This window comes from Eriocheir sinensis, chromosome 23 (genome assembly GCF_024679095.1).
Source record: "Eriocheir sinensis breed Jianghai 21 chromosome 23, ASM2467909v1, whole genome shotgun sequence".
Taxonomy (NCBI): domain Eukaryota; kingdom Metazoa; phylum Arthropoda; class Malacostraca; order Decapoda; family Varunidae; genus Eriocheir; species Eriocheir sinensis.
Genome location: NC_066531.1, coordinates 18387472 through 18411647, shown reverse-complemented (window position 1 = coordinate 18411647; position 24176 = coordinate 18387472). Strand labels below are relative to the sequence as shown.

At 43.9% G+C, this 24176-nt stretch overlaps 2 protein-coding genes across 2 annotated transcripts in view; both read right to left on the bottom strand.

Annotated features, from left to right (window-relative positions):
- The window catches only part of LOC127002592 (uncharacterized), a 97694-nt gene that overhangs the window by 54549 nt on the left and 18969 nt on the right, over positions 1–24176 (bottom strand). The gene's annotated exons all lie outside the window — the stretch shown is intronic.
- Positions 13046–18027, bottom strand: LOC127002530 (uncharacterized). Its single transcript, XM_050868599.1, has 2 exons — positions 17566–18027; positions 13046–13575 (listed from the first exon to the last, which is right to left on the bottom strand). Exons 1-2 carry the CDS (start codon positions 17680–17682, stop codon positions 13075–13077), a joined length of 618 nt encoding a protein of 205 aa, XP_050724556.1. The 5' UTR covers positions 17683–18027; the 3' UTR covers positions 13046–13074.

The following is a 24176-nucleotide window of genomic DNA, read 5'->3' as shown; positions in this document are numbered from 1 at the left end:
ATTTGGAAGAATCTTAATAACGGGCATAAAGGAGTCAGAGGGGGGATGAGTAGGAGGAATATGCCCAAAATCGTCCAGGGTTGAGTTTTTACAGAAACTTTGAACGAAGAGTTCAGCCTTATAGACAGATGAGACGGCAGTGCTGCCGTCAGGGTTAAGGAGAGAAGGGAAAGAGGAAGAAGTGAAATTGAAGTCACGGGAAGAATTAGAAGCAAGGTGTTGACATTTTCTATTGATAAAAGAAGTATTGGTAAGTCGGATAATATATATGGCACGATTCCGTGCTGACATGTAAAGGTCATATTTAGCGTTGTGAGATGCCTCTCTATCTTTAATAGCACGAGAACAAGCATGATTAAACCAAGGCTTTTTAGCATGAGGAGTAGAGAAAGAACGTGGAATGTGTGCCTCCATTCCAGAGACAATCACCTCTGAGATGCACTGGGCACACACAGAGGGGTCTCTCTCCTGGAAGCAGTAATCATTCCACGGGAAATCGGAAAAGTACATCCTCAGATCGTCCCACCGAGCTGAAGCAAAATGCCAGAAGCATCGCCTCTTCGGTGGGTCCAGAGGATGTACAGGAACGATAGGACAGGAAACAGAAATAAGGTTATGATCGGAGGAGCCCAACGGAGAGAACAGTTTGACAGAGTAAGCAAAATGATTAGAGGTAAGGAAGAGGTCTAGAATGTTGGGCCTGTCTCCAAGACTGTCGGGAATACGTGTAGGGTGCTGAACCAACTGCTCTAGGTCATTGAGGAGAGCAAAGTTATAGGCTTGTTCACCAGGCTAGTGTGTGAAAGAGGATGAAAGCCAAAGCTGGTGGTGAACATTGAAATCTCCCATGATGGAGATTTCAGCGAAGGGAGAGTGAGTCAAGATGTGCTCCACTTTAGAATTCAAATATTCAAAGAATTTTACATAGTTATAGAGTTAGGTGAGAGATAAACAGCACAGATATATTTAGTAATAGAATGAAAATGAAGTCTTAGCCAGATGGTGGAAAATTCAGAAGAGTCAAGGTCGTGGGCACGAGAGCAAGTGATGTCGTTGCGCACGTAGGCGCAGCATCCAGCTTTGGATTGAAATTTAGGATAGAGATAGTAGGAGGGAACAAAGTAGAGGTTGCTGTCAGCAGCCTCAGAAACCTGTGTTTCGGTGAGGAAGAGAAGGTGAGGTTTCGAGGAGGAGAGATGGTGTTCCACAGAATGAAAATTAAAACGAAGACCGCGAATGTTGCAGACATTGATAAGGAGGAGGTTCGAAGAGTTATCAGGACACCTCTCAAGTCGGCAGCCAGAATGGGAGTCCTCCCTGGGGGAAATTATGGTCCCCCCCCTCCCCCCAGGCGGGGACTCCGAGGCATTGTTATTTTTCGCCATTTATAATTTTGAATTTTGGGAAAAGGTGTGTGTGTTGTGTGAATGTAGTGTGGTGTAGAAAGAGAGAGGAACTGTCTTTAGAGAGCATGCTGAACTGCTCTCTGGTGTTGATGAGACAAAAGGGAAACGGTTAGTAAGGACATGGGATGGGTCTTTGAAGGGGTTCAGCATCCTCCTCGCTTCTCATATATCCTCACCCGGAGTAGTTCACGCCTATTCGGTTGGTGTCTTTCTACCTACTCCTACTATAGGATCGCTAAACAGTTCATGGTAATCCCAGCAACTTTTACGAGAGGCTTTTCAAACAGGCGAACTTAGGCGCCGTTTAGGATGGGAAAGAGCCTACATAGAGACTTCAGATTTGCATGGAATAAACCTTGAGGCGGTCTTCCTAAGGTGGGCAAGACGACGCGCCCCCTAGCGTATGCCCCAATGATTAACTTATTTCCTCCTCTCCGGTACTCCAGGAGGCTTCGTGATCATCGTTATGCGCTATGAGCACCTACAGACCGTGCCTTCCTACAAGGACAAGCTGGAGCCTTACATGGACCAGCTGGAGGCGGACGGGAAGTGGAAGAAGGTAGGGAGCACCGTTGCCAGATTATCGTACTCAGAGCATAGTATTTACCGTTTTTTGACACCTAACTATTGCCAAGAAACATCAGGAATTCACTATTTTAACGATAGATATAAATGAATCTAGTTATTGAGCTCCAGGAGACGGTTTTGGGGTCGGAAGTTGGTAAATATAAGAGGCTGAGTACAACTATCTGGCAACGTTGGTACAAGAAAACATTTACTCTAATCAAGGTTTCTGTCTGGCGGGGCTGTTCACTGTATGGGCGCCTGTCACGACACTCTGGTATAAGGAGATGGTCAGGAGCTGGCCAGGGGGAGAAGGTCACGTATTTGAAATGATGGTCATAATTCCTTCAGGTGGAGCGGCGCACCGTCCCAAACTATTTATGTGACAAGGAGGGTCTCGTCTTCGTCTTCCGCATCACTAAGCCTGAGTGAGGAGGAAGAGGAGGGAAGGGAAAGGAGAGAGATAAGGAGGAAGAGTTATAATTGTGCTGTGCCAAGGCCGTCTCTGTGTTGCAGCCTTGGCTTTCGTCGCGGCACCCGAGACTGAGGTGTGAATTATCGAGGTCTGGCAACCTGGTGTCATGGCGTTTACGATGTTATATGATAGTCTACGCATAGGACACATTTGTCAGTATTAATCATATTATTGAAATTGTCGTAAAAATCTCTTTTAGTTTATAAGGCTGAGGCTGCAGAATGCTTAAACTCAGACCTTGCTATCATCTCCAATTGGGATAAAAGGAATGTCTGGTCTGGGTCTTGGGGTCTTGATGATGTACAGACATGTATATATATAATAAACGGGTGTTTAATTCTCCTCAGGATCATATTAATCTTTGTTTGTTTATCAAGTTAATTTAAGTGATTACTCTTCCTAATTTTAAATGCGTCTGCTGTTCCTAATTTATAATGTGTCTGCTGTTCATAATGTATAATGCGTCTGCTGTTCCTACTCTTAAAAGCGATTGCTGTTCCTAATTTTAAAAGCGTCTGCTGTTCCTAATTTTAAAAGCGTCTGCTGTAGCCCTACGTGGCGCAATGCAGAGGAAGTTAACTTATTTAATCTGAAAGTAAAGTGAAATGATCTGAAAGTAAAGTTAAGTAACAGAGTAGTGAATTATATGTGGCAGGTAGCATGTGGAAGGATGAGGTGGAACGAGAGAATAAGATTAACGAAAAGAATAAAAACTCTCGCTCTCATCCCTCCCTCCTCCATACTTCCTTCCTCGAACAGAGTCGTCCGCCACTGGAACAGCCTCCCCGCAGAAGTAGTCAGTGCGGAAACGATCAACTCCATTTCCACTGACAGTAACTTTACTGCGTCGGGAGTGAACTGAACGTATCCGAGAGTAGCAGAAGTGCTTTAATCCTTTCCACAGGTCACTTAATGTTCTTTGTTCTGTTATTTTCTTCTTCTATTATGATATATCATCATCATCATCATCATTTCGTTTAACGTCCGTTTTCACTCTTCCTGAGCGGTTGGACGCTTTATGGGTCTCCTCTATTCTGCTCTGTCTTCTGCCTGATGCTCATCCAATCCCATCACTGCCAAGTTTTTCTGTATACACCTTCTCCACGTTTTCCTAGGTCTACCAACTGGTCTCCTTCCTTTTACTTTCAATCTCTCCAAAACTCCCAGCACTGTATCCTCCCCTGCTTTTCACATGTCCAAACTATAGGAGTCTCCCTTCTGAGCACTGTTTCCAGGTTCTCTACTCCACATCTGTTAGCCACATCTAGCTGCACTAGACACCCTGTCATGCCAATCTCTCCACAACTCCCAGCACTGTATCCTCCCCTGCTCCCTTCACATGTCCAAACCATCGGAGTATTTCCCTTCTGAGCACTGTTTGCAGGTCCTCTACTCCACATCTGTTAGTTACATCTGCACGGGGCACTCTGTCTTGCCAATCTCTGCAAACCTCCCACCACTGTATCCTCCCCTGCTCTCTTCATATGTCCAAACCATCGGAGCCTTTCCCTCGGAAGGAGTTCTTTTCAAACCGAGTTATCCGTCACTGGAACAATCTTCCTTCAGAAGTGGTAAATGCGAATACTATCAACTCCTTCAAATATAGAATCGACCGTCACTTCGCTGCGTCGGGAGTATACTGAATATTGAGGTGCTTTCATCTGCTGCTCAATATCGAGGTGCTTTCATCTGCTCCTCAATATCGAGGTGCTTTCATCTGCTCCTCAATGTCGAGGTGCTTTCATCTGCTCCCCAGGCCCCAAGTGACTGTCGAGCAGATTAAATCACCAAAGCGGGCAACCTCGTAATGAGCCAATAGGCTTTCTGTTTCCTGCATTTCCATGTTTCTGAGGTGGTGGCGGAGTGGTTAGCGTGCCGGCCCCGCATTCGCAGCGTTAATGATGATGAGGGTTCGAATCAGCCGCTAACCACCTGGGATTATTCAGTCACCGCCGAGGGGCCTAAGACTACCCACATGCTGTCCTGAAGACTACCCACCAACCCGGACTCTAGAAGAAGCTATGCAAGTGAAATCAAGAATGATCTCCGGAGGGCAGCATGAGCCAATAATAATTGCGCCACTATAAACATTTGTCTGCGCCATAACGGGGTCGGGCCCACCATCAGGCCCCTAATAAAAAAAAGCCTACCGGCGCTTTAGGTCACATGTAAAAAAGGAAAAAAAGAAACTGTTTCCAGGTCCTCTACTCCACATCTGTAAGCTACATCGGCACCGGACACCCTATCTTATCATTCTCTCCACAACTCCCAGCACTGTGTCCTCCCCTGCTCTCCTTACATGTCCAAACCATCGGAGTCTTTCCCTTCTGAGCACTGTTTCCATGCAGGTCCTTTACTCCACATCTGTTAGCTACATCTGCACTGGATCGACACTCTTCTATTATGAGATTTGGAACAAAGAATAAAGAAGATACTTAATTGCTCTCTCGCCCCCTTCCTCCCTCCCTCCTTCCTTCCTTCCTCGAAATGAGTCGTCCGCCACTGTAACAGCCCTCCTGCAAGAGTGGTTAGCGCATACTGTGTGATGTTCAGTTAATACAAGAAACACGTGTACAATATTCATGCAGTGGAGGAAATGATAAGACTCGTAATAATATAACAGAAAACAGTAAAGGAAGGAATATTAATTAAGTGCATGAAACCAATTATAATCATTTTCCACAGTTAGAGGTCGTTTTTTTCTTGTTCTTGTTTTAATAGTTTTCTTTTTCTTCTTCTATATGAGAGAGAGATAATAATGATGATAATAATAATAATAATAATAATAATAATAATAATAATAATAATAATAATAATAATAATAATAACAATAATAATAATAATAATAATAACTAATAATAATAACAATAACAATAACAATAATAACAATAACAATAACAATAACAATAATAATAACAACAATAACAATAACAATAACAATAACAATAATAATAATAATAATAATAACAATAATAATAATCATAATCATAATAACAAAAATAATAATAACAATAATAATAACAATAATAATAACAACAATAACAATAATAATAACAATAACAATAACAATAATAATAATAATGCTAATAATTACATTAACAGTAATATGAGAAGTGTGATAAAGGAGAAGAGAGGAAGAAGATCAAAGAAAAAAGGAGAAAGGAGAGAATTACAGAAGAATAAAGAAGAAGAAAGAAGGAATAGAGGAAACAGAAGGAAGGGAAATAGAAATAATGGAAATATATAACAATAGAGAGCAGGTCAAGGGGGACGGTGGGGGGCAGGTGCAGTACTCACTTCTAAACAAAACAACGTGACTGAGAAAAAGGAGGAGAGGGAGAGAGAATGTAAGGAGGAGGAGGGGGGGAACGAAGGAGAGAGAGGGAGAGGAAAAAAGGAGAGGAGAGAGAGAAAAGAGAGAGAAAGAGGGAGAAAGAGGGGAGAGAGAGGAGAGGATGGAAAGGGAGAGAGAGAGAATGAGGAGGAAAGGAGAGGATGGAGGAGGTAAGGAGTAAGGGAGGTGATAAGAGGGAGAGAAGGGTGTAAGTAAAGGAAGGTGAGGGAGAGAAAAAATAAGGGAGGAAAGGAGGGGATGGAGGGAAAGGAAGGAGGTGAGGGAAATGAGAAGAGAGGAAGAAGAGAAAAGAAAAAAGACGGAGAAAGGATAGAATTACAGAAGAATAAAGAAGAAAGAAGGAATGGAGGAAACAGAAGGAAGGGAAATAGAAATAATGGAAATATATAACAATAGAACTGGTCAAGGGTGGACAGGGGTGGGGGGGGGGTGGGGGGCGGTACTCGGCTCACCTCAAAACAAAACAACGTGACTGAGAAAGAGTAAGGGAGGAGAGGGAGAGAATGTAAGGGAGTAGGGAGGTGGTAACAGGGAAGGGAGGAGAGGAGGAAAAGGAAGGAGAGGGAGAGAAAGAGTAAGGGAGGAGAGAAGATGGAAGAGAAGGGAGGGGAGAGGGAGAGAAAGGAGGGGATGGAGTGAAAGGGAGGAGAGAGAGAATAAGGGAGGAAAGGAGGGGATGGAGGGAGGTAAGGAGTAAGGGAGGTGATAAGAGGGAGAGAGGGGTGTAAGTAAAGGAAGCTTTTGACGGATCCGTCGACGTTAATAATGACCTCAAAATGACGTCAGCGAAATAGCGGCCGCTCGGCACGGATGATCCACTCCGTCAGTCCATCGCCCACCATTTGTTGACAAACATATGGACAGCATTAACCACAACGACCTCTTGTATATGTTATTTTGTACGTAAGTACTTATATTTCATATTTTCATGATATGTAGGATACACAATTTTCATTCTGTAAAGCACCATCTCTCCTCCTCTAAACCTCACCTTTTCTTCCTCACCGAAACGCAGGTCTCTGAGGCTACTGACAGCAATCTCTACTCTGTTCCCTCCTACTATCTCTATCCTAAATTTCAATCCAAAGCTGTATGCTGCGTCTACGTGCGCAACGACATCACTTGCTCTCACGACCTTTATTCTTCTGAATTTTCCACCATCTGGCTAAGACTTCATTGTCATACTATTACTAAATACATCTGTGCTGTTTATCTCTCACCCAGCTCAATTAACTATGTAAAATTATTTGACTACTTGAACTCTAAAGTGGAGCACATCTTGACCCACTCTCCCTTCTCTGAAATCTCCATCTTCGGAGATTTCAATGTTCACCGCCAGCTTTGGCTTTCATCCTCTTTCACTGACCAGCCTGATGAACAAGCCTACAACTTTGGCCTCCTCAACGAGCCAGAGCAGTTGGTTCAGCACCCTACACGTGTAGGCGGTAGCGAGTGTTCTACGTGCTAATTGGTTCGTGGATAGAGAAAGTCAATATCCGTCAGGCTTTTTTATTGACATAAAATCGTACAGGTCATAAGAACAAACAAAATACATAGAAAAGGTGTTTGTGTGTGTATGCGTGTGTATGGTGTAGATGACATATAAATGTTAGTGGATGTAGTAAACAATATGTACGAGTTAACAATAGGAGGACGAGGACAGACAGTGGAAGATAAACGATTAGCAAGAGAGACAAACTGAGACAGGCTGGAGTAGGTAGGAAGACACCTACCGAACGGGAGAAAGCCACTCCCGGTGAGGTATATATGGGAGGTGAGAAGGGTGCTGAAGCCTTCCAAAAACCCTTCCCATGTCCCCACTAACCGTTTCCCTATTGTCTCACCAACACCAGAGAGTAGTTCAGCATGCTCTCTAAATACATTTCATCTCTCTATCCACACCACACTACATTCACACAACATATCCACCTTTTCCCAAAATTCAAATATCAAAATGGCGCACCTTCACCTTGCCTCGGAGTCCCCGCTTGGAGTGGGACCACAAATTCCCCCAGGGAGGACTCCCCTTCTGGCTGTCGACCCGAGAGGTGTTTTGATAACTCTTCAAACCTCTTTCTTCTCAATTTCTGCAACATTCGCGGTATTCGTTCTAATTTTCATTCTGTGGAACACCATCTCTCTTCCTCTAAACCTCACCTTCTTTTCCTCACCGAAACACAGGTTTCTGAGGCTACTGACAGCAATCTCTACTCTGTTCCCTCCTACTATCTCTATCCTAAATTTCAATCCAAAGCTGGATGTTGCGCCTACGTGCGCAACGACATCACTTGCTCTCGTGCCCACAACCTTGATTTTTCAGAATTTTCAACCATCTGGCTAAGACTTCATTGTCATTCTATTATTAAAGACATCTATGCTGTTTATCTCTTACCTAACTCTACCAACTATGTAAAATTATTTGACTGCTTGAGCCCTAAAGTGGAACACATATTGACCCACTCTCCCTTCGCTGAAATCTCCATCCTAAGAGATTTCAATGTTCACCACCAGCTTTGGCTTTCATTCTCTTTCACTGACCATCCTGGTGAACAAGCCTACAACTTTCCTATCCTAAACGATCTAGAGCAGTTGGTCCAGACCCCTACACGTATTCCCGATCGTCTTGGAGACCGGCCCAACATTCTAGACCTCTTCCTTACGTCTAACCCTTCTGCTTATGCTGTCAAACTTTTCTCTCCGTTGGGCTCCCTCGATCACAATCATATTTCTGTATCCTGTCCTATCGCTCCTGTACACCCTCTGGACCCACCGAAGAGGTGATGCTTCAAGCATTTTGCTTCAACTCGGTGGGACGACCTGAGGATGTACTTTTCCTATTTCCCGTGGAATGATTATTGCTTCCAGGATAGAGACCCCTCTGTGTGTGCTCAGCGCATCACAGAGGTGATTGTTTCTGGAATGGAGGCATACATTCCACGTACTTTCTCTACTCCTCACGCTAAAAAGCCTTGGTTTAATCACGCTTGTGCTCGTGCTGTCAATGATAGAGAGTCAGCTCACAAAAGGTACCAGAGCCTTCGAACTAATGCTAACCATGAACTTTACATTTCTGCCCAGAATCGTGCCAAATCTATTCTCCGACTAACCAAAAACTCTTTCATTAATAGAAAATGCCAAAACCTTGCTTTCTCTAACTCTTCCCGTGACTTCTGGCATCTATCCAAAAACATTTCCAACTTCACTTCTTCATCTTTCCCTCCACTCTTCAGTCCTGACGGCAACACTGCCGTCTCATCTATCTCTAAGGCTGAACTCTTCTCTCAAACTTTTTGTAAAAACTCCACTCTGGACGATTCTGGGCATATTCCTCCTACGCATCCCCCCTCTGACTCCTTTATGCCTGTTATAAAGATTCTTCAAAATGATGTTTTATATGCCCTCTCTGGCCTCAATCCTCAGAAGGCTTATGGACCTGATGGAGTGCCTCTTATTGTCCTTAAAAACTGTGCCTCCGTGCTGTCACCCTGCCTGGTCAAAATCTTTCGCCTCTGCCTGTCAACATCTACCTTTCCTTCCTGCTGGAAGTATCCCTTCATACAGCCCGTGCCTAAGAAGGGTGACCGTTCCAATCCTCAAACTACCGTCCTATTGCTTTATTTTCTTGTCTATCTAAAGCTTTTGAATCAATCCTTAACCGGAAGATTCAAAAGCACCTTTCAACTTCTGACCTTCTATGTGATTGCCAGTATGGGTTTCGCAAGTGGCGTTCTACTGGTGATCTCCTTGCCTTCCTAACCGACTCTTGGTCATCATCTCTTAGCCGTTTCGGTGAAACCTTTGCTATTGCTCTGGACATGTCAAAAGCTATTGATAGGGTCTGGCACAAATCTTTGCTTTCCAAACTACCCTCCTACGGTTTCTATCCTTCTCTCTGTACCTTTATCTCCAGCTGATTTGATATGACCGTTCTATTTCTGCTGTGGTAGACGGTCACTGTTCTTCCCCTAAACCTATTAACAGTGGTGTCCCACAGGGTTCTGTCCTATCTCTCACTCTCTTTCTGTTGTTCATTGATGATCTTTTCAAAACGAACTGTCCTATCCATTCTTACGCCGATGACTCCACTCTGCATTACTCAACTTCTTTTAATAGAAGACCCACCCTACAGGAACGTAATGATTCAAGGGTGGAGGCAACAGAACGCTTAGCCTCAAACCTTACTATTATTTCAGATTAGGGCAAGAGGAACATGGTGTCCTTCAACGCCTCAAAAACACAGTTTCTCCACCCATCCACTCGACACAATCTTCCAAATAACTATCCCCTATTCTTTGACAACACTCAGCTATTACCTTCTTTAACACTAAACATCCTCGGTCTATCCTTAACTCAAAATCTCAACTGGAAACATCATATCTCATCTCTTACTAAATCAGCTTCCTCGAGGCTGGGCGTTCTGTACCGTCTCCGTCAGTTCTTCTCTCCCGCACAGTTGCTGTCCATACACAGGGGCCTTGTCCGCCCTAGAATGGAATATGCATCTCATGTGTGTGTGTGTGTGGGGGGGGGGGTCCGCTCACACAGCTCTCCTTGACAGAGTGGAGTCAAAGGCTCTTCGTCTCATCAGCTCTCCTCCTCATACTGATAGTCTTCTACCTCTCAAATTCCGCCGCCATGTTGCCTCTCTTTCTATCTTCTATCGATATTTTCATGCTGACTGCTCTTCTGAACTTGCTAACTGCATGCCTCCCCCCCTCCCGCGGCCCCGCTGCACACGACTTTCTACTCATGCTCATCCCTATACTGTCCAAACCCCTTATGCAAGAGTCAACCAGCGTTGGTGGTCTAGGGATGACAAAAAAGGCTCTATTAAACATACACATCCGTCCAAATTTAATATATCGTAGGTACTTACAATCCCAGCCAGATATTTGTTGTCTGACTATGGTGATCACTTTGTTGGTAATTGGTCATACTTTAGGAGTGTTTGGATAAATCAGGCTTGTCTTTTCAAAGTAATTTATATAGTGAACTGTCGAGAAATGTGAAAGGGACATTCTCATTCATATGTTTTGTAACCCAAAATATGTAATGCAGGTTTGTCTTATGAATTTTAATCTTGTTTTTTTCTGCAATTTAATTTCGAGACATGTATCCAGAAATTTCTAAGGATTTCACATGAAGTTAATCAACAACTGATGACTCAACAAAAAATACGTAAAGTGACCAGACATGGATTCGGATACTCTGAAATGCTTTTGAACACGCAGAAAGGAGCATTTTTAGCTGCTTTGGATATCGTAACCTATCAGGTGAAGTTTGAAATCCTTTCACGGAAATCAACGGTAAGCGACTTAACAGAAAGCCTGGAATTTACCCAAGCTGAAGTTCTGGACCTAAAAGTAGAAATTAAAACAACAAAAATTTGAAAAAGACAACATAAGCTAAATTGATGCTTACAGATCTCGAGTTGCCAATATGAAAAGAGTCAACTATCAAGAAGACTACAGTGGGCGCCATAATTAAAGCTTTTTTTGACTTCAGAAACAGCCTACATGGAAGCAAACGGCAAATTATAACAAACTTCAGCCTCCCTCTGCGAAACCTTAACTTGCCCATCCTGTTGGACCAATTGAAGCTTCTCGAGCAATCGTGGCAATGTTCGAGAAGTTCAGTGATCGTGAAGCAGTCGTCAGTACCTCCAGAAAGTTAAAAGGATGTGGAATATTCATCAGTGAAGACCTGTGTCCAGCATCGCAAGTAATGAAATGGTCAACTACCTCAGCTCAACAAGCAAGATTGGAAGGAAAAATCGCATTTTTGATGTACACAAAATTCACCATAAGAGTGGTGCTCAACAACCCAACAACCGTAGCTCAGCGACTCCCTGTGGTGGCACTTGTGGTGCTGGTTCACTTGGGGCTGCTAGACATGTGACTTCCAGTGTTGTGCAGGCCGGCAGTGTTGGTGCTCGCTCCTTCTCCGTAGTCAAAACAATCGAAAGCAAGGGTGCTGTGGACCAGTGTCTAAATAAATGGGAGGTCACCTCAGGCGCAGATTAGGTGACGTCAGGTGGTCAGTGGGAGGAGCCTCCTCTCGCTCTCTCTCTCCCCCTCCACAAGTATAAAGGACCTAAGCTAGCTGGCAACCCCCTTAGTCCCTCTCTCTCTCGCTCGCTCCGTTAAATTCATTCATTCTCTCTCTCTCTCTCTCTCTCTCTCTCTCTCTCTCTCTCTCTCTCTCTCTCTCTGTGTGTGTGTGTAATAATAAAAATAAAAGGAAGAGGAATCATTAACAATATTTTGCATATGTGTTGTGCTACTTTGAGTTTCATATATTATGCAGTAGCATCTTAGCCAGAGATTAATAGAACCTTTATTATATAATGGAGTTCTTGGTAGTTTTCCAGTAAATCCCGTATATTTTATAGATTTATTAGTGCAGGATATAAAAGGCATAAATGTGCTTTGGAAGTATTTTATTTGTTCTTGTACTTTTCTTCAGTATATACAAGCATTACACAAGCTATTACATAATATATACCTATATTTCTGTATCTATCTATCCATCTATATGTATTTATTCATTTATCCATCTATCTATCTGTCTATATGGAGCAAGGCCCTACCACACTTACCCCATCCACCTGAGGGATGATCTTTAGCCAAGGTCAGCATCCACCCACCCACTCCTAGCTAATTAAGTCACACCCCAGTGCAAATGTGGACAGAGTTACTCACTAATAGGCTCCTAAAGTGAGGTAGGAGACCCGCCCACCCGCCCACCAGACCACCCTCTCCGCCGCACACACATACACAGGTATACACACACATACATACATACAAGTATACACACAAAGTATACCAATACACACACACACACACACACACACACACACACACACACACAAGTATGCCGCACCTCCGCACCTCCGGTACCGTACCCAAAACTATTAAAGCGCGCCTGAAAAATCTAGTCCGTACCTTAAAAAAAGAAATACAATGCAATACTGCAGCAGCATTATTATTATCATTATTATTATTATTATTATTACCATTATTTTTGTTATCATTATTGTCATTTTAACGCATAGAATCTCCACCACCTGAAGTAAAGTAACTACTTTTACACTCATCATAATTATCATACCTCAGTACACATGCAACACAGAAAATTCCGGTTAATATCATTCAAAAGAGGAAGAGAAGATATGGGAATAAGGAAAGATATGTTGCTGATTCAGTTTACTATATGTATCTTTCACAAATGACTAGCTATAAAAATGATTCACAAGTTTACAAGTTCATTATAATTTACAAGTCTTGCTCCTCCTCCATGTGCTGCTGCCCCACATCCTTGTAGTCCAGGAGGTGCATGTTGCCCCTTACAAACACCAGCTGCTCGAAGTTCACGTTGCTGAGGCTGGACCTTTTAGCCCGCAAGATATCTCCCGCAGAGCTGAACAGCCTCTCTACAGCAGCAGAGCTGGGGAGAGGGGTGTTGTACCTCTTGAAGAGGTCCAGCCAGGCATCCCTGTAGCGGGCGGGGAACAGGTTGGGGCTGAGGGGGATGTCCACCATCTCCCTTTTCCAGTCTTCTAGTGTTTTTACAATTGTCTCCTCCACTTCTTCCTGGTACCTCACCTCAGGGACTGTGGCACTGGAGAGCAGAAGGTGGAACTTGTCCACCCTTTCCTTCCTCTCCTCAGGCTGCCTCTCCAGCTCTGTGCCCACAATTTCCTTCACCTCCCTGACGATACGGCCCTGGATGTTGGCTGCCTGGTCAGGATTGAAGTGCCGCACCAGGGACATGGTGTAGTGGGGGTGGAGCGCAGTGGCCATCAGGATATCGGCGTCCTGAAGCTGGTCAGCAAACCTGCCGTAACAGCCTTTGCCACTCCCCTCTTTCCCAAGTAGTGCCGACACTAGCGATAGAGCAAACTGCAGGTTCCTGTAAAGAACATTGAAATTTTTGAAAATATATATTTAAACAAGTATACTATTGACTACGTAGCTTTTGTTACGAATGTTGTAGCTATGTCAAAGAAATAAGTTTCTTACCTGTCAACTTTCAGCCTCTCCAGCTGAAACTGCATTAGCTGTAAGGCAGGCATCAAGGTGCCCATGTAGGCGTTGGTCTCTGATTGTAGGCTGTCGAGGCACTCTGCCACAGGCTGCATGACCTTCAGGTACTCAGAGAGAACCTACAAGGAAAGTTTAAAATTTTATTTATTTATTCTAATTAAATCTGAAAAGTTGCACATGATGTAGTCAACTTTTATAAATAACCAATAAACGTTATAGAAAAGCATACAATAAGTACTTTAATTAATTTCACTCACATGTTTATCCATCTCGTTAAACGTCGCCGCCCCTCCCTTGCTGAGGATCTCATTCAACGCCCGCATCTTCTCTGGGTTGGAGAGGACGTCCATCAGGCTCTGGATAGCATCATAGTAGGAGTTCCACCTTTGTAAATGTAAATTAATTACAAACAACTGAAACAAGTAAGAAGTAACCAAATATTTTAAGCCATTCTATTGTTGACTCAAACAACATTATCTCTTAAATATTCTTGATGGATTCTTACCGAGTAACACAGAAGGTTTTCAGCTTCCTCCCAGTCTTCTCCTTGATGGAGTTGGTCACCACAGAACTGCGGTTCTGCAGGTTCCAAGTCCCCTGGGCTTTTGCAGCAGCCTTTGTGAATGGCGCCCTAAAGCCTTGGTTCCATCCAGGCACAGAGTGGACGTCGGCAGTGGCTATAAGGTTGAGGGTGTGTGCACTGGAATTAAAAAAAAACTTTTAAAGCTTTTTAACTTCTGACGTTTATACAGTTTCTTGTTTCAAAACTTTAACGTTTTAACTGTTATCAAATAACTTATCACAGAAAACAAAACATACATACCTACATCTGTAGTGTTTGGGCAGCTTAATCATAGCAGGAACCACCTCCTTCAGCTGGGCATGCAGGTTTGCAGGCTGGCCAACCACCACCTCAGGATCCTGCTCCTCCTCTCCCTCCACAGGCACATCGCCTGCACCGAAGTACTTGAAGGCAGCCACATAGTTGGTGCCGTTGTCCGTGGTAGTGGCTACCACCTTGTTCCCCAGGCCAAACTCCTGGTGGGTGTCATAGATGGCTTGCGCCAGGACCACATTAGTCTGCTTCTCCTGGAAAAGAATAATAAATATATAGTGTTTTGTTAATGATAGCATTTTTAAAGATAACTGATGTTAGTTAATATAGTACTTAGTTTAACATTACCATTGAATAAAATACAATCACAATATATTCACTGGTATATAAAAAAGTGTTAACTTTTTTTCTTCTTTTTGTAATTACCTTGATCTCCTTGCACGCTAATGTGCCACGTTGGCGGCGGAGATTCTGGCCGATCCAGTGGCACGTCATGCCAATGAAGGCCCTGTTGTGCGCCGTCCAGCTGTCGGCTGTTGTGGCGACGTAGCTGGCCTCATACAGCGCGTTAGAGAGGTCCGACTTGGCAGTGGCCCAGGCCTGGTCAATGTCTCTCCCCAGGGTCCTCCTGGATGGCGCGGAAAACTCCGGCGACAGGAGGCTGAAGAAGTGCCTGGTGGTGGGGTGATCTATGAGGCTCAAGGGCATCATAGTGTCAATGAACCACCTGAAATCGATTTTTAAAAATTATTGATTATTAGAAATTCAAATTATTAGAACTTAAAAGTGTTTATTTTACTATACCTGGTGCAAGTCTTCCTAAGCAACTCTGGGGTCACCCTGTCCTTCCAGCTAAAGGACTCCTCCATGCAGAGCTGGCGACCACCCCTCTTGGCGGGGAGCTCGTCCTCTTTGGCCTTGGAACGGCCTCTCTTGCTCACCCCTTCAAAGGCCGCCCTGACACTCGGAAGCATGGCACGGTGCATCTGAGAACAAGAAAATAAAATAAAAATATTACTTATTTAAAAAAAAATTGTATTTTGAAATTTTGTATGCAGTAAGCACTGTAGGCAGGCAGTAAGCACTGTAGGCAGGCAGTAAGCACTGTAGGCAGGCAGTAGGCACTGTAGGCAGGCAGTAGGCACTTATTTAGATATTATTTACTTACTTTCTCATAATGCTTTTTAAGGTTCCCCTTGCTCCTGGTGGTGTAGGTGTAGCTGGCAGCCTTCCCCCCTTTCTCCAGACAGGTCTTCTCCTGACAACGAGCTCTCCCAGTGTGGACAACCTTCCCCTCTTGAGTGTCTTTCTCTGTCTTGACGTAAGAGTCAAAGACAAAGAACCTAAAAAAATGTTTAAATGTTTTAATTGACACGATGCGATAAGAACTTTAACTTATTAAGAGTAACGTATAAAATATCAAGTTCAAATAGTTACATTAAAATGGTAAAAAAAACGAAAAAAAAATTAAATAGATTAGTTAAATAAATTTTACTTACTTTCCAAGGTCTTCCAGCAAAGACTTGAGCTGTCGGGTGCCCTCCTGCCTCTTCCTCTGATCCTCCTCAGTCTCATTATCCTCCATGCCTTCTATGGATAGCTGGGAGGAGTCCAGCTCTGCGTCAGACAACCGGGACACTTCAGAAAGTTGAGACAAGGCAACGTCTGACGTATCCAGCAACGATGGGGTACTGGTTGTGGGTGCAGGCGTGCTGGTTCTGACCGTATCCTGACCAATTTTTGTAACTGTAACGTATTTATCCATGGCAAAACTAAACAGTAAGCACAGTAACTTCGTAAGTAACTGTTGCAGTGCTTCCAGAGCTTTGGGCTTACTTTCTCTGCTTAGAGTCCCGGGCAAGACACGTACTAGCGTGTGAGTTGTCAGCAGAGCGAGAAATACTAGAGGAATGGGGGCCCCAAGGCGGTAAATCGGCTTTTATACCATGGTAACGGACGTAGGCATCGTAGGCATTGGCAGGAACATGCTCAAACCGGAAGGAGTGACGTCACTCCCAAGTGGCGGAAAAAATAAAATTAATGTAGCCTGGTCACAGCCTGTTTAATAATAAAATGGTCACACCGTACCCCGGAAACAGCGTGTGTGTGTGTGTGTGTGTTAGTTGTTGCTGACTGCCTGTATGTATGTATGTATGTAATATGTATGTATAAATGCATGTATGTATGTATGTATGTATATGAAAGAGAGAGAGAGAGAGAGAGAGAGAGAGAGAGAGAGAGAGAGAGAGAGGTAACGGCTCTAAACCTTGTTCCTTCATGTTGTTACATTCTCGTGACCACATGTTGTTCAAATAATGTTGACCACATGTTCTCGTGACCACAAGTGAGAACTTTGCTACTCGGCTCTGTCTGCCACAATATCAATAAAATAATAAAGATAATAATAATAATAATAATAATAATAATAATAATAATAATAATAATAATAATAATCAGGAAAATAAGAATAACTGGCACGGTTAATTGCATGTATGTACACTATATTTGATATATGTTTCCGTGTCTGTTTAATCGCGTGTCTTTGTTTGTTGAGAGAGAGAGAGAGAGAGAGAGAGAGAGAGAGAGAGAGAGAGAGAGAGAGAGAGAGAGAGAGAGGAGGGCCGGTTCAGACTGCTCCGTTTGTCATCAGTTACTCATGCAAGAGCGTACGTCATCAGTGACGTCACCGTCATACCTTGTGCTTTTAAATTTAAATCTTGTCTAAATTTAAATTATCATGTTTTAAATCTGTGAGACTGTTGCCATACCTTCACCATACGCCAGTTCACTGCTCTGATAATGATAGCTATGAAGTCCTTTTTCTTCCAATATAAAGGTTGATACGCAGTAATTAAAAGTGGTAATCTAAGCGACATTGTTTTAATAATGTGACCGTTTCTTTCATTCCCAGTTTTGTACAATATGGCAACAGGACACGTGTGTCTCGACGTAAGGAAACCAACACCTTGGGTTCTTGCTATCCGTGCACGTGGTGTTGTCATTGATGACGCACTTCCTTTAAGACGGACGACAAACGGTATATTTTGAACCGGGCCGTAAATCTGAATGAGTGACGTCACTCAAGTGGCGGGAAAACATGCCCTGCAGCACAGACCGCGTAAACGACCGGAAGTATTACTGCAGAGCGCGGACTGTTTGTCGTTTTCATTTTTTTTATCCTTGAAAACCTCAGGTGCGGAGGTACGGACTTAAAATACTGCTGTTCCGCACCTGTTACTTCCGCACTTTTGAAAAACTTTCCGCACTTCGGACCTCCGCACCTCGTTTAAAGGTCCGCAGGTCCGGAGGAGCGGAGGTGCGGACAGAGGTACGGAAGTGCCCAGCTCTGATAAGGGGTTTGGACAGTATAGGGATGAGCAAGAGTGGACAGTCGAGTGCAGCGGGGCCGCGGGAGGAGGGGGGGAAGTCATGCAGTTAGCAAGTTCAGAGGAGCAGTCAGCATGAAAATATCGATAAAAGATAGAAAGAGAGGCAACATGGCGGCAGAATTTAAGAGGTAGAAGACTATCAGTAAGAGGAGGAGAGCTCATGAGACGAAGAGCCTTAGACTCCACTCTGTCCAGGAGAGCTGCTTGAGTGGAGCCCCCCCACACGTGAAATGCATACTCCACACGAGGGCGGACAGGGTCCCTATAAATGGAAAGCATATGTGCGGGGGAGAAGAATTGGCGGAGACGATACAGAAAGCCCAACCTCGAGAAAACTGATTTAGTGAGAGATGAGATGTGGAGTTTCTAGTTGAGATTTTGAACTAAGGATAGACCGATGATACTTAGTGTTGAAGAAGGTGACAGCTGAGTGTTATTAAAGAATAGGGCATAGGTATTTTGAAGATTGTGTAGAGTAGATAAGTGGAGATTTTTTTGGAGATTTTTTTTGAGGCATTGAAGGGCAGAAGGTTCTTTTTACCCCAATCGGAAATGATACCAAGGTCTGAGGTTAAACGTTCTGCAGCTTCCAGTCTGGAGTCTTGTAATTCCTGTTGAGAGGGTCTTCTGTTGAAAGAAGTTGAATAGTGCAGAGTGGAGTCATCAGCGTATGAATGGATAGGACTGTTTGTTAAAGAAAGAAGATCAATGCTAAATAACAGAAGGAAAGTGGGTGATAGGACAGAGCCCTGTGGAACACTACTGTTGATAAGTTTAGGGGAAGAACAGTGACCGTCTACCACAGCGGAGATAGAACGGCCAGAAAGGAAACAGGATATAAAAGAACAGAGACAAGGATAGAAACCGCAAGAGGGCAGTTTAGAAAGCAAAGATTTATGCCAGACTCTATCGAAGGCTTTGGATATGTCTAGCGCAACTGCGGAAGTTTCATGTTACTTTGAATATCAATCGTTATTTACATGCAGTGCATTATTAAATTACCCTTTATTTCCACTTGCAGAGCCAGCTGTCTTCTAATCTACCTGAAATGAGATAATTATATGAACTTGAAATAACATATAGATCGTTCGAGAATGATGTGACTATGTTGTTTGATACAAGCTTGTCATCCGTTTTTATTTTTTATTTTATTTTTTTTTTAGAGCAAAGGAAACAGTTCAAGGGCATATACAAAAAATATTAAAGAAAAAAATCCCGCTACTTACTGCTCCTGAATAGAGTACAGGGGAGTGGCCAAAAAGAGAGGTCAATTTCGGGAGGAGATGTGCCCTGATACCCTCCTCTTGAAAGAGTTCAAGTCGTAGCCAGAAGGAAATACAGATGAAGGAAGAGTGTTCTGGAGTTTACCAGCGTGAGGGATGAAAGAGTGAAGATGCTGGTTAACTCTTGCAAAAGGGATTTGGACAGTATAGGGATGAGCATGAGTAGAAAGTCGTGTGCAGCGGGAGGTGGGGAGGCATGCAGTTATCAAGTTCGGAAGAGCAGTCAGCGTGAAAATATCGATAGAAGATAGAAAAGGAGGCAGCATCGCGACGGAATTTAAGAGGAAGAAGACTATCAGTAGGAGGAGGAGAGCTGACGAGACGAAGAGCCTTAGACTCCACTCTGTCCAGAAGAGCTGTGTGAGTGGAGCCCCCCCACACATGAGATGCATACTCCATACGAGGGCGGACAAGGCCCCTGTACAGAAGGAAGAAAAACTGGCGGAGACGATACAGAAAGCCCAACCAATAGAAAACTGCTTTAGTGAGAGATGAGATGTGAAGTTTCCAGTTGAGATTTTGAGCTAAGGATAGACCGAGGATATTTAGTGTTGAAGAAGGTGACAGCTGAGTGTTATTGAAGAATTTGGAAGATTGTGTCGAGTAGATAGGTGGAGAAATTGTTTTTCTGAGGCACTGAAAAACACAAGGTTCCTTCTACCCCAATCGGAAATGATAGCAAGGTCTGAGGTTAAGCGTTCTGCAGCCTTCAGTCTGGAGTCATGTACTTCCTGTTGGTATGGCCTTCTATTGAAAGAAGTTGTATAATGAAGAGTGGAGTCATCGACGTATGAGTGGACTGTACAGTTGGTTATGGAAAGAAGATCATTAATGAATAACAGGAAGAGAGTGGGTGATAGGACAGAGGCCTGTGGAACACCACTGTTGATAAGTTTAGGGGAAGAACAGTAACCGTCTACCACAGCAGAGATAGAACGGCCGGAAAGGAAACTGGAGATAAAGGAACAGAGAGGGGAATAGAATCCGAAAGAGGGCAGTTTAGAAAGCAAAGACTTGTGCCAGACTCTATCGAAGGTTTTCGATATGTCTAGCGCAACAGAGAAAGTTTCACCGAAACGGCTAAGAGAGGATGACCAAAAATCAGTTAAGAGAGCAAGAAGATCGCCAGTAGAACGCCCCTTGCGGAACCCATACTGGCGATCATATAGAAGGTTAGAAGTAGACAGGTGTTTTTGAATCTTCCGGTTAAGGATTGATTCAAAAGCTTTAGATAGACAGGGAAGTAATGCTATATAGCGGTAGTTTGAGGGATTAGAACGGTCACCCTTCTTAGGCACAGGCTGTGCGAAGGAAAGGTGGAGCTATTACAGAAAGTTTGAGCGAAGAGTTCAGCCTCAGAGATAGATTAGACGGTAGTGCTGCCGTCAGGGTTAAGGAAAGGAGGGAAAGAGGAAGAAGTGAAATTGGAGGAGAAGTCACGGAAAGAATTGGAAAAAGCAAGGTTTTGACATTTTCTATTGATGAAAGAGGTTTTGGTAAGTCGAAGAATAGATTTGGCACGATTCCGGACAGAGATGTAAAGATCATGGTTAGCAGGAGTGCGAAGGCTCTGGTACCTTTTGTGAGCTGCCTCTCTGTCTTTAATAGCCCGAGAACAATCGTGATTAAACCAAGGGTTTTTAGCATGAAGAGTAGAGAAAGTACGTGGAATGTAGGCCTCCATTCCAGAAACAATCACCTCTGTGATGCGCTGGGCACACACTCCTGGAAACAGTAATCATTCCACGGGAAATCGGAAATGTACATCTTCTGGTCGTCCCACCGAGCTGATGCAAAATGCCAGAAGCATCGTCTCTTCGGTGGGTCCAAAGGATGTACAGGAGCGATAGGACAGGATACATAAATAAGGTTGTGATCGGAGGAGCCCTACAGAGAAAACAGTTTGACAGAATAAGCAGAAGGATTAGAGGTAAGGAAGAGGTCTAGAATGTTGGCCCTGTCTCCAAGACGGTCGGCAATACATGTAGGGTGCTGAACCAGCTGCTCTAGATTGTTGAGGATAGCAAAATTGTAGGCTTGTTCACCAGGCTGCTCAGTGAAAGAGGATGAAAGCCAAAGCTGGTGGTGAACATTGAAATCTTCCAAACTGGAGATTTCAGCGATGGGACAGTGAGCCAAAATGTGCTCCACTTTAGAGTTCAAGTAGTCAAAGAATTTTACAAAGTTAGTAGAGTTAGGTGAGAGATAAACAGCACATATGTATTTAGTAATAGAATGACAATGAAGTCTTAGCCAGATGGTGGAAAATTCAGAAGAGTCAAGGTCACGAGAGCAAGTAATGTCGATACGCACGTAGGCGCAACATCCAGCTTTGCATTGAAATTTAGGATAGAGATAGTAGGAGGGAACAGAGTAGAGATTGGTGTCAGTAGCCTCAGAAACCTGTGTTTCGGTGAGGAAGAGAAGGTGAGGTTTAGAGGATGAGAGATTGTGTTCCACAGAATGAAAGTTAAAACTAAGACCACGAATCTTGCAGAAACTGAAAAGGAGGATCGAGGAGTTATCAGGACACCTCTTAAGTCGGCATCCAGAAGGGGAGTCCTCCCTGGGGGAATGTATGGGGGTTTGTATGTTACACTATATTTATCGATGCATATGACTGGTGTTTTTTGTATACATAAACATTCAAATATGTTATTGAAAAAAATAGCTTGAATGTCTATCACAACAGTTGATTTTCACGTATTCCCGAACTAGAAATGCGCAGGTACCACGTCCATGGAAAATCCCGCTCTGTTGATTAACAGATGAAATGAAACAGACTATCGTCTGGACGATAGGGTATGTGGTATGGGTATCTATGTAAATCTCTGTAAATCTGAGAAGAGACAAGGAGAGGTATGGCAGCAGTCTTGTTGAGAACGTCGAGGGCCATTTCAGTGCAAATGACCTCTGACCTGCCTACTGAGCCCTGAAGAACCTCTGCTCTCGGTCTCTCTCAAGCAAGCGATATCCGAAGATAACTGGTTGCTTCGTCAATGACAAAAATGTCATCGCCTTTGCTGTCCTTCATCTTCCACCTTTGGTTAGATAGTTAGTGTAGCTTGTCACAAACAACCTCGTAAGGACCAGCAGGTCTGCTGTTGTTTGTTCTTACTTTGTGTTCCTTTGTGACATGGATGAGTAGAGAGCGCTTTGGAGTGAGTACTTTGAGCAGTTGTTCACGGCAGATGCTCAAATTGAGCAGCCTCTAACCAACGCAAGATGGCGCCACTATAAACACTCGCCTGTGCCAGAACGGGCTGGGCCTACCATCAGGCCCCACCTGGAAGAAGCCTTGGGCCGACCATCAGGCCCCACCGGGAAGATGCCTACCGGCGCAATAGGCAACAACGTAAAAAAAAAAAAAAGTAACAACAGTAGTAGTAGTAACTGTTGATCCACCCATTGGCAAAAGCCTCTCTGAAGAAAATCAGAGGGGCTGTGGCAAGATTTGGGTCTGGAAAGGTAACTGGTGTTTGTAACATCAGTATGGAACTCATCAAATCTGGAGGTGAGCCCATGCATGATCCGCGAGTTGCATGAGGTCTTGAACTACAATATTGTAATCTGGTACAATAGTACCTCCTGATTGTAACAACTACAGTGGTATTTCACTGGTCAGTGTCAAGCATTGGTGAAGTTGACGAGGCTTGAGCAGTCTGGGTTTACGCCTTGTAAGTCAATAACTGACCGTCGTGAACTGGTGGACTGTCAACGTGAGGTTCGACAAGGGACGCTTGCAGCCTAAGTCGATCTCAAGAAGGCATTTGATTCAGTGCACCGCGAAACACTCCGTCAACGTTGTGGGATTCCTTCAAGGATCATTGCTCTATTAACTGGTCTTTACTCTGAGTCAGAGTGTGCTGTGAAATGTGTGCTGGGGAAGGGCGTATCCAACTTTTCTTTCCTGAAAACACAAGCGAGCCTGGGGTGTCTCTTTCCCCTGTTGCTTTCAACACTTATATGGACTGAGTATTAGGCAGAGTTGTGGAGCAAAGTCATTGTGGAGCATCTGTTGGCAATGCCAAGGTCACTGATCTGGCTTTGCCGATGATGCAGTAACCTTCATCAAGTTGCTGGAGGATCTGGTAATGGGTCTACAGGCCCTACACGAGAAGGCAAAGCCTTTGGAAATGCAGGTCACCTTTGCCACTACTAAGATACAAATGTTTGGAAGCTCACTGGATGAAAAAGTTATGTGTGTTTATGCATGTGCAAAGAACATTGATATCTTGGAAAATTTCACATACCTTTGTAGCTCACTGAGCATAACACTGCAGCAATGCAAAGTGCCCATGACGTATGTCGTTAGTAAGATCAGAGGAGCTGTCAGCACGATTGATTGATTGATTGATTGATTTAAATTAGGCGCCGCAACAGCCAGGGTCATATGGCGCCGCATTCAATGTGTTAAAAAAAAAAAAAAAAAAAAAAAAAACTAAACTAAAAGTGCTAAAAAAGGAACCTAAAAAAGTAAACTAAGAGCAAAGCCAAACAAAACGAGACGAAACAAATCACACAGAAAACGGTCATAACTCATGAAGAAGGCCAGCCTTCTCCATACAGAGAAGTACCTCATGTCCCGGGGAAAGGCATCTCCCTCCCAGCATCAGCGAGAGACGGAATGATCCGTCTTCTCCCCGACACTGCGACAGGTATCGCACTTTCAGGTCCCCCAAACTGGGGCACTCGACCAGCAAGGGCCGCACGGTCAGGGGAACCAAGCAGTCATCACAATAAGGTTGCACTTCCCGGGACATGAGGTAACCATGTGTTAGACGCGTATGACCCGTCCGAGACGGGTCAAGGCTGTCTGCGAGC

Coding starts and splice junctions, on each gene's coding strand:
- LOC127002530 (XM_050868599.1), bottom strand. CDS start 17,682: ATGACAACACCACGTGCACGGATAGCAAGAACCCAAGGTGTTGGTTTC. Junction 13,576..17,565: donor ATGAAAGAAACGGTCACATT/ATTAAAACAATG, acceptor CACCCCCACTAC/ACCATGTCCCTGGTGCGGCA.